This window comes from Camelus bactrianus, chromosome 5 (genome assembly GCF_048773025.1).
Source record: "Camelus bactrianus isolate YW-2024 breed Bactrian camel chromosome 5, ASM4877302v1, whole genome shotgun sequence".
NCBI classification, from domain to species: Eukaryota; Metazoa; Chordata; class Mammalia; order Artiodactyla; family Camelidae; genus Camelus; species Camelus bactrianus.
In genome coordinates, this window is record NC_133543.1 from 44,833,911 (window position 1) to 44,850,713 (window position 16,803).

Below are 16,803 nucleotides of genomic sequence, written 5' to 3' on the forward strand. Positions count from 1 at the left end.
ACTATAATGTAATTTTATGACTTTATATATTTGCTGTCCCTAAATTAGAAATGCCTTTCTTTCCCTTAATAATGATGCTTTTCAACCTTTTAAAATCCATATTTCCTTTTTGATAAACACAAAATATCACAAATTCTTCCTCAAAGTCCTCTCTTACACCTCCTCATACTGAATATAAACTTTCTCTTGTAGTTCTCCCATCCAAGAATATTCTGTACAGCTCTACTTTATATAATTTATGAAAACAGATTTTTTAACATTAAATAGCCATTTTAAACTGATAATCCCCCCTATCCTGTCTTCAGATTCTAACATGCTCTCCTGCTCAACGGAGAGGATACCCCTTACGTGGCTGAGCAAGCTGAGCAGTGCAGTGTTTGTGTTTACCTTGATGGGTACATCACATGCCTAATTTCTGTTTTGGTGTTTACTTCTGCACTTCAACCCATAGAATTTGATAAATAGTCTGAGGGAAAGAAGTACTACTGGAGGAAAAAAAAAAAGAAGGAAGTGAGGCAAAGCTGAGACTTATGGATATGGTCTTTGGCTATAAAATCTTCTTTTAATTCTTAGAAGATAGCACAAAAACTCTCATCTGAATTCTGACATCCAGCAAAATCGAAAACCTGGTCTGGGGAGTTTTGGGTTTGATCAGTGCAGTTGACTTACCTTGTTTATCCTGATGCATCCTGCCAACCAGCCTATGGGAAAAAATGCAAAATCCAAATTCTGACCCTGCTGGATCTATGATATTTAAGTTTCTATTATTTTCAGCTACTGATTGGAATGTAGTAACAGGGTAGTGCAGTGTGCTACGGGTATATCCATAACCAAAGTTTACAATCTGGAAAGTGAGAATAGAAATGCAAGCTGTCATTTTGGGGAATTGGCTGCTTGTGTTATGGAACTCACTTGGGCTCGCTCTCTCAATCTCTCTCCCTCTCTCTCTCTCTCTTTCTCTCTCTCCCTCTCTCTCTCTCTCTCTCTCTTTCTCTCTTTCTCTTTTTTAATTAAAGTATAGTCAGTTTACAATATTGTATCACTTTCTGGTGTCAATTTCTGCATAATGTTTCAGTCATACATATATATACATATATTCCTTTTCATACTCTTTTTCATTATAGGTTACTATGAGATATTAGATGTAGTTCCCTGTGCTATACAGTAGAAACTTGTTGTTTATCTATTTTATATGTAGCAGTTAGTATCTGCAAATCTCGAACTCTCTTAAAAGTGGGAAATGATCATAAGTAAATGTTAGGAGTGACAGTTCTCTTCCATTTCCTTTCTTCAAATAAGAAAAACACATACTTTTGAGTGTCTTTTAGAGGTTTACCTTAACCATCTAAGACAGAGGATGTTCTTTTTATGTGTATGTACTTCATTATTGACTTATTTTCTGCTTTTTGCTTCTGTTGCTTTTTGTTGGTGAGCAGGCAGACATAGAGCTAAGATACAGAAAAGACAGGATGTATCTCTCACTCATTTATTCACCTCTTCATTTGCTAAGATGGCAACTTTTCTGAAATAGAATGTGAACTCTTATTATTATTCATACCCCAAGGGGTTAGGAAAAGCAGCTGATTTTCTTTTCTAGGGCAGAGTAGAAGAGGTAACAGTTACTCTACGTGATTTCCTTCCCCCCATCCTGAAATTGCTTTAACTGGCCTCTTACCACAAGTATGAACCTGGCAGAACACTTACCCAGAAGCAGAATAGTTTCAATAGTGGTGGAAACCCAGCAGAGGACCCTTTCCCACCTCCCAAATCACCCATACTTGTCTCTACCACCCCACAAAAAAGTAGACCTTGTTAAAAATTTATAAATCATTGTGGCAGTAGAAGTGGTGGTAATATATCTTGCGTAAGCCTGTGATTCTTTTCAAACTTGAAAGCCCAATATATATAACTAATCAAAGTGGAGCTGCTCTGGTTGAACTGGGCAATTGATGGTCGAACATTGTTTTCCTCACACACCCACAGCCTCAGTGAAGTTTTAGAAGCACCATTACTTTCCTTGATTATTACTTTATTTATTCAGGAATGGTTAACTATCATTTGGCAGCATAATACTGGTTGCAAAAGACAACAGACTTAAGGTATTTTTAATATAAAATAAGAAAATTGTTTTAAAAAGAGAAAGAGGGTAGGAGGAGTTAGAGTACCGCTTCAGAAAATTTAACATCCAGAGAGTAGGTGTCCCAGAAAGGGACACAGAAGGAATGAAATTGCCCGAAAGTAATTCAAGAAAATTTGCAAGAACTGAAGAACGAACTTACAGTTTGGTTAAGTACAAGATCAGGGATCAGAATGGCTCTGGACTTAACAAAAACAAGATGGAAGCTAGAAGGGAGCAGAGCAAAACTTACAAAATTCTGAGGAAAAATTATTTCCAGTCTAAAAATCTTAACCTGGCAAACTGTCAGTTAAATTTGAGAGTTAAGATATTTTCAGTTATGCAAGGTCTCAAAAAATTTACTTTGAGGACATTTTATCAGGAGGCTACTGGAGGGTTTACTCCACTAAATTGGAGAATAAAACAAGAAGGATGAAGATTTGGGATACTGAAAATGAGGGATTCGGCTAGAGAGAGAAATGAACAAAAGAAATTACCAAATTTGAATTGAAAGAAGGTCTCAAGATGAAAGTGTTTCTCTAGACATAGAGATCAACAAGTCTAGACTAGAGCAAGTCAGAAAACTCAAGGAGAGATTCTTACTCTTCTAAGAAGATGAAATTGATAGGATGATTGAAGCATCTGAGTGGATTGAGGAGTTGTATTAGTGTAAGAAATAAAGCAAACAAGTTTTTTCAAAGAAAATGTTTTTCAGGAAAGGAAAAGGAGCCATAGTATTTTATACGGCTCAACAGTGAATAGCATGACATAGTCATAAGAAAGTAAAAATGGAATGCAAATCTAACTAAAAGTAGGATGTAAACTATATTGGGAGAATGGGGAAGATAAAAAGAGAGGGGAGGTTTTAAAGAGAGCTGAATCCTTACTTTGCTTAGCGGGAGACAAGTAAAACTAAGAAATCAGTAGTAGCGGTATTAGCATGTTATTTTAGAGATACAGAGTTAAATACCAAAAGGAATCAACCAAAATGCTGAAGATTATTGCAAAGGTGAAGCAGGAGATGGGGAGTAGGAAGAGGAGAGCAAGACTACTGTTTTTCTTAAGCTTTGTAAAGCTATTTGACTCATTAAAATAGAGATATGTTATGCTTTGATTAAAAATAAAAACTAAATTAGGGTGAAAAGATCTAGATACTGTACTCTCACATCAGAGAAACCTGGATTTATCTGGGTCTTCCATTTTCTAATTCTGTGACTGTAGAATTTATTAACCATTTGAAACTCAGCTTCCTTATCTGAAAAAGGAAGATAATATATGCTCCTACAAAGGGAAGATTAAAGTAAGGTAGTTTAGGTGAAGCAGCTGGCAAGTGATTTTACTTCAGTAGGTGTCAGTCCCTACCACTGTCCCTAATGTTTCCCATGGGGAAATAGGGAACCAGCACCCTTGTTGGGATGCTTGCTATTCAAATACAGACTAAGATTGCCCTTCTGGTCCATAGCTCTGTGCCTGTTCAGATGGAAGGCATGTCATTGGGATCTATGTCCATTCTCAGCTATCTATACAGATAGTTAAAGAATTTAAATAGAGTTGAAATGATTTAGAGTATTGATGGGGGAACATTAAGTTAAAAGGACCATTGCTGCTTGGTAGGAGAACAGCTGTGGTCATACTCAGATTTCTTTCTCAACATGAACTTCAGTGAAAATGCCATTAATGGTGTCTCTTCGTTAATACAGATAACGCTTGTCATATAGACTGAGTTATGGAAATTTCATGGAACCAAGATCAACAGAGTGCTGTTGCTCCAGGCCTTCTGCCAAAGTATCAGAATACCTTTTTTTTCCCTTAAGAACATCTACCTTAGCAACTGCTATTTTTGTTTCCAAATTCTATGCACTTCTGGAACAATTCAAAAATCAGATGATCACTGTGGAACAGAAGGACACTTTATGAAAGCCTGTTTCTCTGCCTTGGTGCATATTTGTGTAATGTTTTACAGAGTACAGTGCTTTCCCAGTTATGTCTTTACCCCCATGTCAGTGATTCTAAATCTCTCACATTTGCTTCTTCCTCGTCCTCCCCTCACCTGAGGTCCACAGAAAGGTTACAGCTTGTTCACTCTTACCCATCAACAAACATATCTAGACTGGACATGTATTCTGCACTCCAAATCTGATTTTATCTTTGGTTGAGTAGGCTTTTTCATTTTGATTCTCTAATTTGAATTTAGAAATTAATACATTTTACACAAGATGTGGTCTTGTTGAAAATTAGATTTGAAATCTTTATGTTATAATGTCTTTTAATTTTTTCCAGATACAAAAGGACGTGAAACAGCAAACCAAAATTTTTAATAAACTCTTGCTTTTCCACGGTAGGATAGCATAGCAAGTTTTAGGATTCACTAGATCTGAATATTCACATTTGAGAAAAACTGGTGTGACCCTGAAAGTGTGGAAACTTGGGTAATTTTGGCACAGAGGCAGGTTTGAGAAGTTGATTTGCCAGACTACCCAAGAATTTTTGGTCCTGCCTTCAGGAGTATTCAAGAATTGGAGTAAAAGAGTATGTTGCATGGTATAAAAATACTGTATCTGGTTTTAAATTTTTATCATATTATACATTTAAAGTCACACCCTAAACATCTTGGGATCACACCCTAAACATCTTGGGAATGACTGGAAATAGAGACCTGAAAATCTCTGAAACCTTATTTATTTTCTCACTGGAGTTCTCTCAGTTACTTCTAATAAAACAAGTTGTGACTTGCAAACATTTGCCCAACAGCCTCTAAGTGTCCTCAGGGAAATTAAAAGCAGGGGTATGAAGAGCTGTAGAGTTCTGTGCCAGTGGTTAAGAGCACAGAGTACAACTTACAATTATGTGGGCTTTTGCCTGTTCCCATTTATCATTGGTCGTATTCTCAAGGCTAAATGACTGCTCAGCAATTTAAACTGCTATTTAAGAGGAAACAGGTCTTTTTGTGAAAAAGTCTTCTGTCTACTGAAGTTTCTTTCTCTTTTCATAAAAGAGCTCTCTCCTTTCATAGTAGTTCTGATACAGTAAATGACTCAGAGATGCTGGAGGGGCCCCTAATCTGTTAACTCATGAGATTTTAACTACTCCTTTTTCAAAGACAAATTTGCCCTTTATGAATCTGGCATAGCCTGTGACATTTCTTACATTATTGTCTTCTGTTCGGGGAGACCTTTTTTAAGATTACCGAAAACATTTTTTTCAAACTCCTCTGTTTAAAACCAGAAGATAGGTACAACCTGTTCTACTCTTGTGAAAGATCATTAATAATACTATTTTCATTGTCATAAATCCAGTAGAGTAGAAGAGACTTAAGAAAAATCACGGATTCAAACTTTCAAAACTTTCTCTACTAGAAATTTATTTTTCCTGTTATTTAACAGTGTATAAGGTTAACAGAACAGCATTAGATAACATTCCTACTTATTTGGCTAATAGTCTCTTCACATAAGATAATAAACTTATGCCAAAATGCCTGAATATTTTAAACATTTCCTAATTTTCCTTCTGACATCATCCAGATAATAAGTGGGCCTGTCCTGGTTTTGATCTATATTTGGGAGGGAAAAAAAGTGTACATCTTGTGACACAAAGTGGTACAATAATGCATATTGCTTCTTTCTCTCTCCACTGTCTTTTCAAAAATGTAGGGGTTCTTTTGTTGGTTTTGGTTTTTGTTTTTTGGTAAAAAGATTTTGGCCTGGTTGACTGTCAAGTAGTGTTAGAGGACATTCAGATAGAACTTTAAGAATATAAGCAGGAGGGAAGGCTTACTTAGCCACCAATTCTTCCTCTAGATTTCATTATCACTCAATTGGTACATTTTTCTTGCCTATTGTTAATTATGTCTCTGTTAGCACTTAAAATTGAATTCAGTATCCTCTCCCCACCCCCTCAGTTTTTCTTCCTGTTTCTCTGTGGCAGGCTGTCATCACTGTTTGCCTAGTATTTTGAAAACTGTGGCTGATGAATCATCTTTAACAAAATAACCTCGTTACTTTGCTTATTAAAATGCAGATTCCATGGCTGCATCCCAGGCCAACTGATTTTAGAATTGCTGGGACATGAATGTTTCCTTCTTGTCTCTTGTGCAGATCCAGTTGGCCAATGAATCCTGTTGATTCTGCCTTTTAAATATCTCTTGAATCCATTCATGTTGCATTTCCCCTACTCTAGTACAAGTCTTCATCTTTCACCCAGAATACAGCAGTAGTTTCCTATGAATATCCTCACTTTGTCTCCCTCACTGGTTTATATTCCATGCTTATATCCAGCTTATCTTTCTAAAACATAGCCATCTCCTGCTTGAAAATCCTCCGTTATTCCTTAATGTCAGCAAGTTAAAGTCTAAATTTCTTAGAGTGACATTCAAGGTCTGCTCCAGTCTGACCATAGCTAAGTCTGCTGCATATAGTTTATGTATGTAGTTACACACTCTGTAATTCTAGGGGGCTTCATTTCAATTATGGTCTACATGAATGGTGCCCCTAGGGTTTTTCGAGTACAACACAGTCATACATGGTGGCCCTGACCATACTGTCTTAGCACCCTGACCCCTCATCCTCTCTGCACACACACTAGGCTTGCGTAAATAGAATACTCACCACCAGTCCCTAAATGCACTATACTAGTGACTTCTCAGGGCCTTTGCTCTTTCAGAGCCAATGTTCTTTCCCCTCTCATTCTCTATTTGTTGAAATCCTTCTCATATTTCAGGTCCCAGTTCATGTGTCACATCTTTGAAGCCTTCCATATTTCCTCTTATTTTAATTGTTCCTTCCTTTGAGCCTTTTTCCTGCTTATACTTCTTATTTAAGTTCTTTCTTCTTCTTTCTATGTAAAACTTAAATACAAAGAAACAAATCTTTTTTTTTTTTTAATTGAAGTGTAGTTGATTCATGATGTTGTATTAGTTTCTGGGGTACAACATAGTGATTCAGTTATACATAAATATATTCTTTTCTCAAATTCTTTTTCATTTTAGTTTATTGCAAGATATTGAATATAGGTCTCTATGCTGTACAGTAGGACCTTGTTGTTTATCTATTTTATATGTAGTAATTAGTATCTGCAAATCCCAAGCTCCTAATTTATCCCTCCCCCTTTCCGCTTTGCTAACCAGGAGTTTATTTTCTATGTCTGTGAGTTTATGTCTGTTTTGTAAATAAGTTCATTTGTGTCGTTGTTTAATAGATTCGACATACAAGTGATATTGTATGATAATTTGTTTTCTCTGTCTGACTTACTTCACTTAGTATGATCTCTCGATCCATCCATGTTGCTGCAAATGGCATTATTTCATTCTTTTTATGGCTGAGTAGTGTTCCATTGTGTGTGAGTGTGTGTGTGTGTGAATATACACATACACATACCACACCTTCTTTATCCAGTCATCTATTGATGGACATTTAGGTTGCTTCCATGTTTTGGCTATTGTCAGTGGTGCTGCTATGAACTTTGGAGTGCATGTATCTTTTCAAATTAAGAGTTTGCTCCTGATATAGAAAAAGCATAAATCTTGAGTGAACCACTGAGTGAGTTCCTACAATGCTTTTACTTGTGTTTCCCAGACTCCTATCAAGGTATGCTCATACCTTTTCACACATTTATAATTGACCTAATATCATTAATCATTTTCATGTGTTTCCTCCTTACTAAATTATAAGTTCTAATTAGAGGAAAAGGCAAGGACTGTGACTTTGTCTCTTTCCCATGGATAAAAGGAGTGCCTACTATGTGTTCAGCACTGAGTCAGTCTAGAATATTTTATCAGTTAGGATACAGCTCAGCTCTTCTCTTAAAGGACCCACAAAGACAGTGGCTTAAATGAGGCAGATATTTTATTTCTCTCACATATTACAGTTCAAACTATAAGATGTCCAGGGCTGATCTGGCAGCTCCACGGTATCAAGGACCAAGGCATCTTCATTCTTGTTGTTCCACATCCATCAGTTTAAAACAAACAGATGTAGTAATGGGTTAATATACGTACTAAACAGGGTAACCACAAGCCAAAAGCTTACAATAGAATCACAAAAACTAAAAAGAAGCCAAGATAATACAAAGGAAAATTATCAAACCACATCCACTTGTTGTTCCAGCATCCTGGAAGTCTTACCCTCACCACAGTGTTTTGGTTGACTCACCACAGCATTCCATCCAGCTGGGAAAGGGAAAAAGGTGAGGAGAAGAGCTGTCTTGGAAGTTACACTTACTTGCCGATGACCAGAACATAGTCACATGACTACATCAGCTAAAAATCAGGAATACTAGAGGAGGAGAAAATGGATATTGAGGAACAGTTAACATATATGCTTCATGTATGATCTCATTTAATCTTCACAATAACCCTACAAACTGCTTATAGAAAAACTAATAATCAGAGAAGCTAAGTAAATGGCTAGAAAATTGAAGACCTGAGATCTGAATTCAAAGCCTGTATCTTTCATTCTACCTAGTAAAATGTTAGGAGGGAATATATGACTGTTATTAAATAAAGTCATTTTCACAGTGTTATAACACATATTTTCATGTTATGTATTTTCACAGTATCATATCATCACTTTACTGCTAGGACACCCTGTATAACTTTACTCCGTACTTCTCACTGCCTTTAAATGAAGTGCTATATCAACTGGTTTGTAACTTTTAAATCTGTGATGTCAATAAATCACATATTTGCCCAGCAAAAGCTTCTGTATTCTGTAATTGTTTAGAAGTGCTATCTAATCATAAAGTTGGAGATTATACCATGTAATGCCTTCATTTTAAAAGCAAGGAAGATCGAGGTCCAGAAGTGATAACAGAACTTGTCCTTTATTTCATTACCACCCCTGCTTCTTCTCAAGCATCATGGGAAAAGCACTAGCTAGTTAATCATTTCTGTAAGTAACCGTCATTGTTGTATTTAAGAATTGTCTCAGGTTTGCGGAGTTGTCCTGATCTGGAAATTCAAGCTGAACAATGTGTAAGAAATGTATATAATCCTGGCCTATTTTAGTGAATAATGGATATTATTTAGCATTAAAAACATCTTTATAGCTATCAGGAACCTGTTTTAGAAAGGGTAACTGCTATTTGACAGTTAAATAAAAGGAATGCGTGAGGTCATTCCTACCCATAATTCAAAACCCAAGTCAAATGCCACCTACCTCTCAAAGCCTCTCCTAAACCTCGTAAATAGATGTGACCACTTTCTTTTCCAAACTCTAGTCTTTGGATATCTCCAGGTACTCAAATACAGTAAGTTATAGAGAATGATGCCTTCTTGAGAGTAGGTTTCATGTCTGTCTTGTTCTCACTGCATCAGTGGTGCCCATCCCAGGCTTTGTTTTTAGTTAACACTCAGTAAATGTTTATTGAATGAAATATCCACATGCACCATAGGAGAATACTTTGTAGCTGGCTTTAATAAACAGTCCTTGAACTAAGAATTTCAGAGATTTAGTCCCAGTCACTCGCTTATAGCTTTGTAGCTGTGTGCAGGTCATTCAACTCCTCTGAGCCTTATCAGTCAAATGGGAACATGAATAATAGGAAATGAAGACCTGATTGGGGAAAAAAAAAAAAAAAAACCTTTGTGGAAAGAACACAAGTCTAAGGTGGTACTATCCCTCAGGCCCCTTGCTGCTTCCCACACAGTACTCTACATGTATTAGGCAAACAAATACTTCATTTTTTCTAATTTAATTGAATAGTAATGGTATGTATTTTATTCAAGTCAAAGTTTGGCCCTAGCAGTTGACAGATCATTGTTGAAGCCTGGAAATTTTACCAAGGGAAAATAAAATGATCTCCCTTGTGGAGGCTGACTCTGCTACCCTAGGACAGTTTCATTATTGAACCAAGGATCAATGGAAGAGGAAGCAGCCTGATGCCCAGGGATTTTCTTGGTGCTTCCTCCTGGGCAGGCACATGCTGGACCTGGGAGGCAGAACAGGAACTTGCTACCTTCCATCTTCCCTCTCACAGGAACCACTCAAAGGAAAAAAGGAACTACTGCCAGAGGAACAGAGGTGGCTGAGTCAGGACCATCCTGGCTGCTGGAGGATTGCCCCGGGACTGGGATGCTTTGTATTCTCACCCAGCTACCTTCTGTGGCGTCAGTGACTTAATCTTTTCCTTGTGTGGTATGAGGAAACCAGCAAATGAAACCCAGAATAAAGACATTACCATGAAGGCTTTCCTTAAAATACATTTGAAAGAGTGAAACTGTAACTAGAAGAGTATTTCCAAGGCAAAGGTTATTCTAGCTTAGACCTCCTGGGTTTAGGGGATAAGAGTGGCCCTTAGATAAGAGTTTGAGCATGTTTGTTATAAATAAAGCCATTTCCCTAGAGCCTGGCAAGTTTTGCAGAAGGCATACCAAAATGTAATTGAAATGTGACTGCCTCTTAAATTGTGAGATTAATTTTACACTTAACAAATGCTTTAAAAAAAAATAAATGAACAAGTGGTCTTAAAGTTCAGGGTGTTAATATTTGAAATCTGCCCAATTTAATTAGCAGGGTCTTAGAGACTGTTTCCTTTTTCTCTGGTCAGTGTCACTGATCTAACACCCAATTTTCTTCTTGGTTGTGAGATAGAAATTAAATGTATTATTTATTTAGCTGTATTGTCCTGAATCATATCTTCCCAGCATACATTTTTATTTCAGGAAATAGGATGCATCCATGTGGAATTTACTCAGTAACTCTTCCTAGTGACATTTGTGTGATCTAATTAAAGGACCTGACGTGGTCTCCACATGATTTACTTGCATATGATGCAGTTATTTTTAGTACTGTATTTACATTTTTAAAAACAAGAATGCACCTTCTTGATGGAACAGACATGCATTTTTAGATTCACAGACTCAAAACCTATGGAACGAAACAGTTTCTTACAAATTGAGTCCAAATATCTTTTTTTGTATCAAAGAGATAGAAACTTGAGTCCAAAAAGAGTTAGTGGCCCTGAACTAAGGTCACAGGGTCAGTCAGTAATAGAACAAAATAAGAAACTAGATGGGCTCCCAATTCAAGGTTCTTCTTTGTCCCAGATTTTAAAATATGGGTGTGGTTTACATTAACAGTTTGTTATGACATCTGCAGCTTGTTAAAACAGTGATAGACTACCTAGCCACATAGCTACTTAGATTATCTAATTTCTGCATGAACATATTACAGTATATCATAGTCCCTGTAGCTACCTGCCCTGGTTTTTCTTTCCCTGCTTATATACTTATTTTAAACCTCGTGTGTTTTTTTAAGCCACCCTGAATCCTTCTTTGAATGATACAGTGTCTAAATAAATACTCAAAGTGATGCTTTGTATTAATGCTAATTACCTGTGTTTCCATAGTGTCTTTGACATATCAGAGATCTTAGCAATGTTAATTATCTTAACAGTATTTTGTCTTTTCCACTTATCAGAGGTAGCAGTAAAAGCAAACTTCCTAAATGGAATGCCTAAAAAAATTATCATTCTTTCATTGCTTCAGAAGGTAAAGACACTGTGCTCCCCATAATAAAAACCTTGAAATTGTTTCTGTTCAGCCTAAAAAATGACTTAGGAGTGTATTTAGTATCTTAAAATGGAAGACTGGCCGATAGGATTGAAATATTACCTAGGTATTTAAAAGAGCATTGTGATTTATGGTCAACTGGTTTTCAACAAGGGTACCAAGGGCATTCAGTGGAAAAAGAATAGCCTTTTCAACAAATGATGCCAGGACAGCTGGATAGTCACATGCAGAATGAATCTGGAACCCTACCTCATACCATATACATGTTAACTCAGTATCAATCAAAGATCTAAATGTAAAAGCTAAAATTATAAAATTTCTAAAAGGAAATATAGATGAAAATTTGTGTGATCTTAGATTAGGTATTGGTTTCTTAGATATGACATGAAAAGCATAACCAACAAAGAAAAAACAAATAAATTAGACTATCAAAATTAAAAACTTTGTGTGTCAAAGGACACTGTCAAAGAAATGAAAAGATAATCTACAAAAAAAAAGATAAGATAATTTACAGAATGGGAGAAAATATTTATAAATTTTGTGAATATATCTGGTAAGGGTCTAGTTTCCAGACTGTATAAAGAGCCCTTACAACTCAACAATAGACACAAATAACCCAATTAAAAAATGGCTAAAGGATTTGGTCAGACATTGCTCTAAAGAAGATAAACAGATGACCAATACGCATTGTAAAGATGCTCAGCATCGAAAGTATGATGAGGTATTACTTCACACCCACAAGGATCCTAGCATATAATTTTAAAATGGACAATAATTGTTGGTAAAGACATGGACATTGCTGGTTGAAATGTAAAATGATACAGCTTCTGTGGAAACTTCTGGTACTTCTGTGGCAGTTCCTCAAGAAGTTAAACATAATTATCATCTGTCCCAGCAATTCTGCTCCTAGATATATATCTAAGATTATTGAAAGCATATGTTCACACAAATATCTATGCACAAATAATAGCTTTATTCAAAATAACCAAAAAGTCGAAACAACCCACATGTCCATTGACTAGGGAGTGGACAAACAAAATGTGGTATAGCCATAAAATGGAATATTGTTCACACATAAAAAGCAATGAAGTAGTATTACATGTTGCTAAATGGATAAAATTTGGAAATTTTATGCTACGTGAAAAAAGCCAGACATGAAAGCCATGTATTATAATGACTCCAAATATCCAAAGTAGGCAAATCCATAGAGTTAGAAAGCAGATTAGTGATTGTCTGGGGATAGAGGGAAGAGAGGAATTGGGACTAATTGCTAATGGGTGCAGAGTGTCTTTCTGTGATGATAATGTTTTGGAATTAGATAATGGTGATGGTTGCACAACATAGCGACTATACTAAAAACAACAGAAGTGTATACTTTAAAGTGGTGAATTTTATGTTATATGAATTAAATCTTAATGTAAAATACTAAAAAATTTTAAAGCATGTGTACCCAAAGATAAAGATGTTATGAAAGATTAGAGACAGATTATGAAGGATTTCTAGTGCTAAAGAAGTGAAATAATTTGGTACCCTCCCAAAACCCCTATGACTGAAAGAGAACTTTGTCTATTCTGTGGCTTTCAGAGGATTAAGAAAAAGGCTCTGGTTTGGTTTTTACAGCTTGACAGGAAGAATCATAGTCATTAGATGGCCTTCTGCTCAGAGCCGAGGGATGTCATTAGAGATGTTACGCAAATTGAGATGATGAAACTAAATTACGTCCACTGAGTAGATCACCTGTAGTTCAGAAATAGCATAGGAGTTGGAAAACTAACAGAGGGTTGGGGTAGACTAATGGGATGTGATTTTTCTTTTTTAATGTAGTACAATCCAACAGCAGCTTTCCCTAGATTTTGTGCTAAAATAAGAGCATTTTCACACATTTTAATTGCTCTGTGATAACAACAGTGTGAGCTCCATCCACAAACATTTATTATCTACTTAATTTTGCTTTAATTTCAGTGTAGCAAGCATTCACCTTGTAAGTGGGAGTAACTGTCCATTTAGTAAAAAGAAATCCCTTCTCACATTGCTAATCCTGTTGTGCATTTCAAGATTAATAACAAATGACCTTTTATATTTTTCCATTTTTAGGTTGCATTTATAGAGTACTATTTCCAAAGTAGCATCTTTATGAACTGGAACCCCAATTGCTCCTTAAACAATAGTAAGGAGTATTTTTTTTTAATTGTAGAAGTTAAGGTTTCACAACATTTATAATCAGGATTTTAGATGAGACTTTTTTGCATTTATAAATCTTTAAGTACTTGGTGCTATAATGTTCATGATAAACCATATAGAACTGTCCTTGAGGTACATTTTAAAAATGAGATTTATATAACTTAATAGCTATCTGAATTGTTCATTTATTTTCCAGACCTGTCATTTACTCCATCCTTTATAGTGATGCTACAGGACAGAGAGGAATGGATAAAAACATTGGTGAGCAACTCAATAAAGCTTACGAAGCCTATCGACAGGCATGCATGGATAGAGATTCTGCAATAAAAGAACTACAGCAGAAGGTATATAGTTTTGGTTTTGAAAGTTGTTATTTATCTTAGTAAATGGAATTTGAAAGTCTTATGCAATGGAAGAATATTATATTGTTAGTAAGTACCTTGAAGAACTAAAACACAGGGATATATTAATGAATGAAAGTTGAGATTTTTATTTGCTATTTTTTTTAAAAACATTGTGAACTGTGGGAAGAATTCATTTAAGATGATTATGCTGAGGAAATGTGAAGAAAGTTATCTTGCATAAATGTTTTTTAAATAAAATGACAAACTGAAAATCAGAAATATCAGCTAGTTTTATTTTTTGTTTTTTTACATTGTTACTTGGCTGGCAGGAATGCTGTACAAATCTTAAAATATCCTGGAACTAAATTTGTTATTAACTTATAGTGGTCTTCCACTCTTTAACTGTAACAGTTTAAAGTAAACTGTTTCAGTGAAATCTTTAATGACTTATCAGAAGTTTCAGCTTTCTAAAACTACTCTTGGACACACAAAATTTCTGTTTAGTACTTTCAGTTTCAAAAGAAAGTAAATTGGAGGAAAGATATATCCAGACAAAAATTACTTGGTCTGTAGTTCCCAGGTACATGTCTGTTGTTGGTCAATGATAAGGTTTTCACCAATCTACAGCAAGATGAGAAAAATGAGAACAATGTAATGAACTTTCTATAAATACTAAATTTATTCAGTTTAAAATTGTGTCCTTTATTCTGATGCTGTTTCCATGTTTCCATACTATCAGAATAAAGGGCAAAATTTTATTAGCATACACATTTGTCAAACAATGATCATAGTTTTTTGTTTGTTTTTCATTACTTAGTGCTTTAGAGGTTCACAGTACTACCCACACATTCTGTTATTCTCTACAAGGATTCACAGGAGTGAGTACCCAGTCATATTCAGAGCTAACATTTATTATTACAGTGACATGGTAAAGATAAGCAGCCAGGCATTAATGGGAAAAGACATCAGGTGGAATCTAGAGGAGTTCATATACAGGCTTCTTATGCTCTTTCATTCATTTGAAGGGTCACACAGAACGCATCCTCTCTCCAGCTTAAAAAATTCACTCAACACATGTGCAGTGCTTCTGTACAGGGAATTCCATTTGAGACTCAAGAGTTTGGGGCTTTACTAAGGAATGGTTACACAGGCACCCTCTGTCAACCAAAGTTTTAGATTCTTGAAGGGAAAGTACTTATTCACCTTAAATTTCATTGTACAGTCTAATTAGGAGGCTGGCATAGCACTTAGAACCTTATCACTTAGGAAGTGTTTTCAAATGTCAAGTTTCTAGATGCCAATCAAGGGCTAGCCTCGCAAATAGGCCTTTCTGAAGATAAATAGCCTAAGGCCTGCTATGTTATATTATTCCTGTATAGTCAGTTTAAAGTGGAGGATCTTTCGTTGGTTCCCTCAACTGAAAAAAATTTTACTAGCCTATGAAATTCTGAAGTCTAAGAAATACGCTAGCCACACAGTTCTTAGTTTCTTCCATAAATATAGGAACTACACAATTCCCTTCCTCCTTTCTATTTAATATACCTACTGTAAAACTAGCTATAGTACTTAATTTCCTGCATTCCATAGAAATTATCATTATTCTTTGTGATTCTCCTGTTGGTTTACAAAAGAATTCTTCCAGTTATATAGGTAAATTTATGGACTAGAGGTCTTCATTAGGGGTGCATAAGAAAAATAGAGAATGATAATGACAGGGCACTTTCTCAGTTATTGAAATGAAATTTAGAATTTAGATTTCTTTTCCTATCCAGTTTAGATATAAGGCATAATCACTTTTTAAAAAAACAAAATAAAACCTTCCAACTTTTATTATTCTTACTTTACTATTAGGTTCACTAAGAAACTTCAACAATGCTATACTTGTTCTCAGAAAGTTAGGAAACACAGAATTAAGGAAAAGGAGTATTGAGATATTTTGGGTAAAGGCAGAAGGAGGAATTTCTCTATCTCCTCCTCTTCCTACACTGGTCAGTGGTAAGCAACTGAAAATTTTTGTAATTTAATCTCTTATCTGCCGTGGAAGAAGACTTCACTCACAGCAGCAATTATCCTAAAGAGGGTAAAGAGAAATGTTTTTTGTATTTCTCAAGAATAGGAGAAGAAAAAATATATACTGTATGTTCATATATGTTAAACTCTAAATATCCTGATTTTAGAAACATAAAATGTCTGCTCTATATTGGGCCATTAATGAGGTTCTGAGAATACTGAAATAAAACATGGTTTGTGCCCTTAAGGAACTTTTCAATAAGTAAAAAAGAAAATCAGCAATTATTACCACAGCATACAAAGTGCTACAGTAGAGCTCTGTGCAGGATAATATGAGCCCAGAGAAGAGGCACTTAACTCATTCTGGGAGGATCAGGTCATAAGCCCACTACCAAGCCCAACACGAGGTAAGATAAGGAAGAGTTGGGTAAATTAGACAAGAAGGGTCCTGCAAGCAGGAGGAGCATTATATATAAAATAAAAACTCAGAAGTGAAGGAAGGTTTGGTATATTCTGTGTACTGTAAGGTGATCCTGTGGCTCCAGGGAGAACAATAGGACAATATAAGAAAAGAAGCTGTGAAGGTAGATTAGGGCCTTAACATGATGACTATGACTAAGTAGTCTGTACTATATTCTTATTCATTC

General features: G+C 35.6%; 1 protein-coding gene across 7 annotated transcripts in view; it reads left to right on the top strand.

Annotated features, from left to right (window-relative positions):
* The window catches only part of TANK (TRAF family member associated NFKB activator), a 79,800-nt gene that overhangs the window by 17,444 nt on the left and 45,553 nt on the right, over positions 1-16,803 (top strand). For 5 of the 7 annotated variants that reach the window (XM_010971371.3, XM_045507585.2, XM_010971370.3 and 2 more), the window contains exon 2: positions 13,999-14,146. In XM_010971371.3, the coding sequence (XP_010969673.1) occupies positions 14,048-14,146 (99 nt within the window). In that variant the 5' untranslated portion in view covers positions 13,999-14,047. Of the gene's footprint in view, positions 1-8,273; positions 8,297-13,725; positions 13,789-13,998; positions 14,147-16,803 lie in introns of those variants that run through there. The other 2 variants (XM_045507587.2, XM_045507586.2) reach the window with 2 other exon arrangements.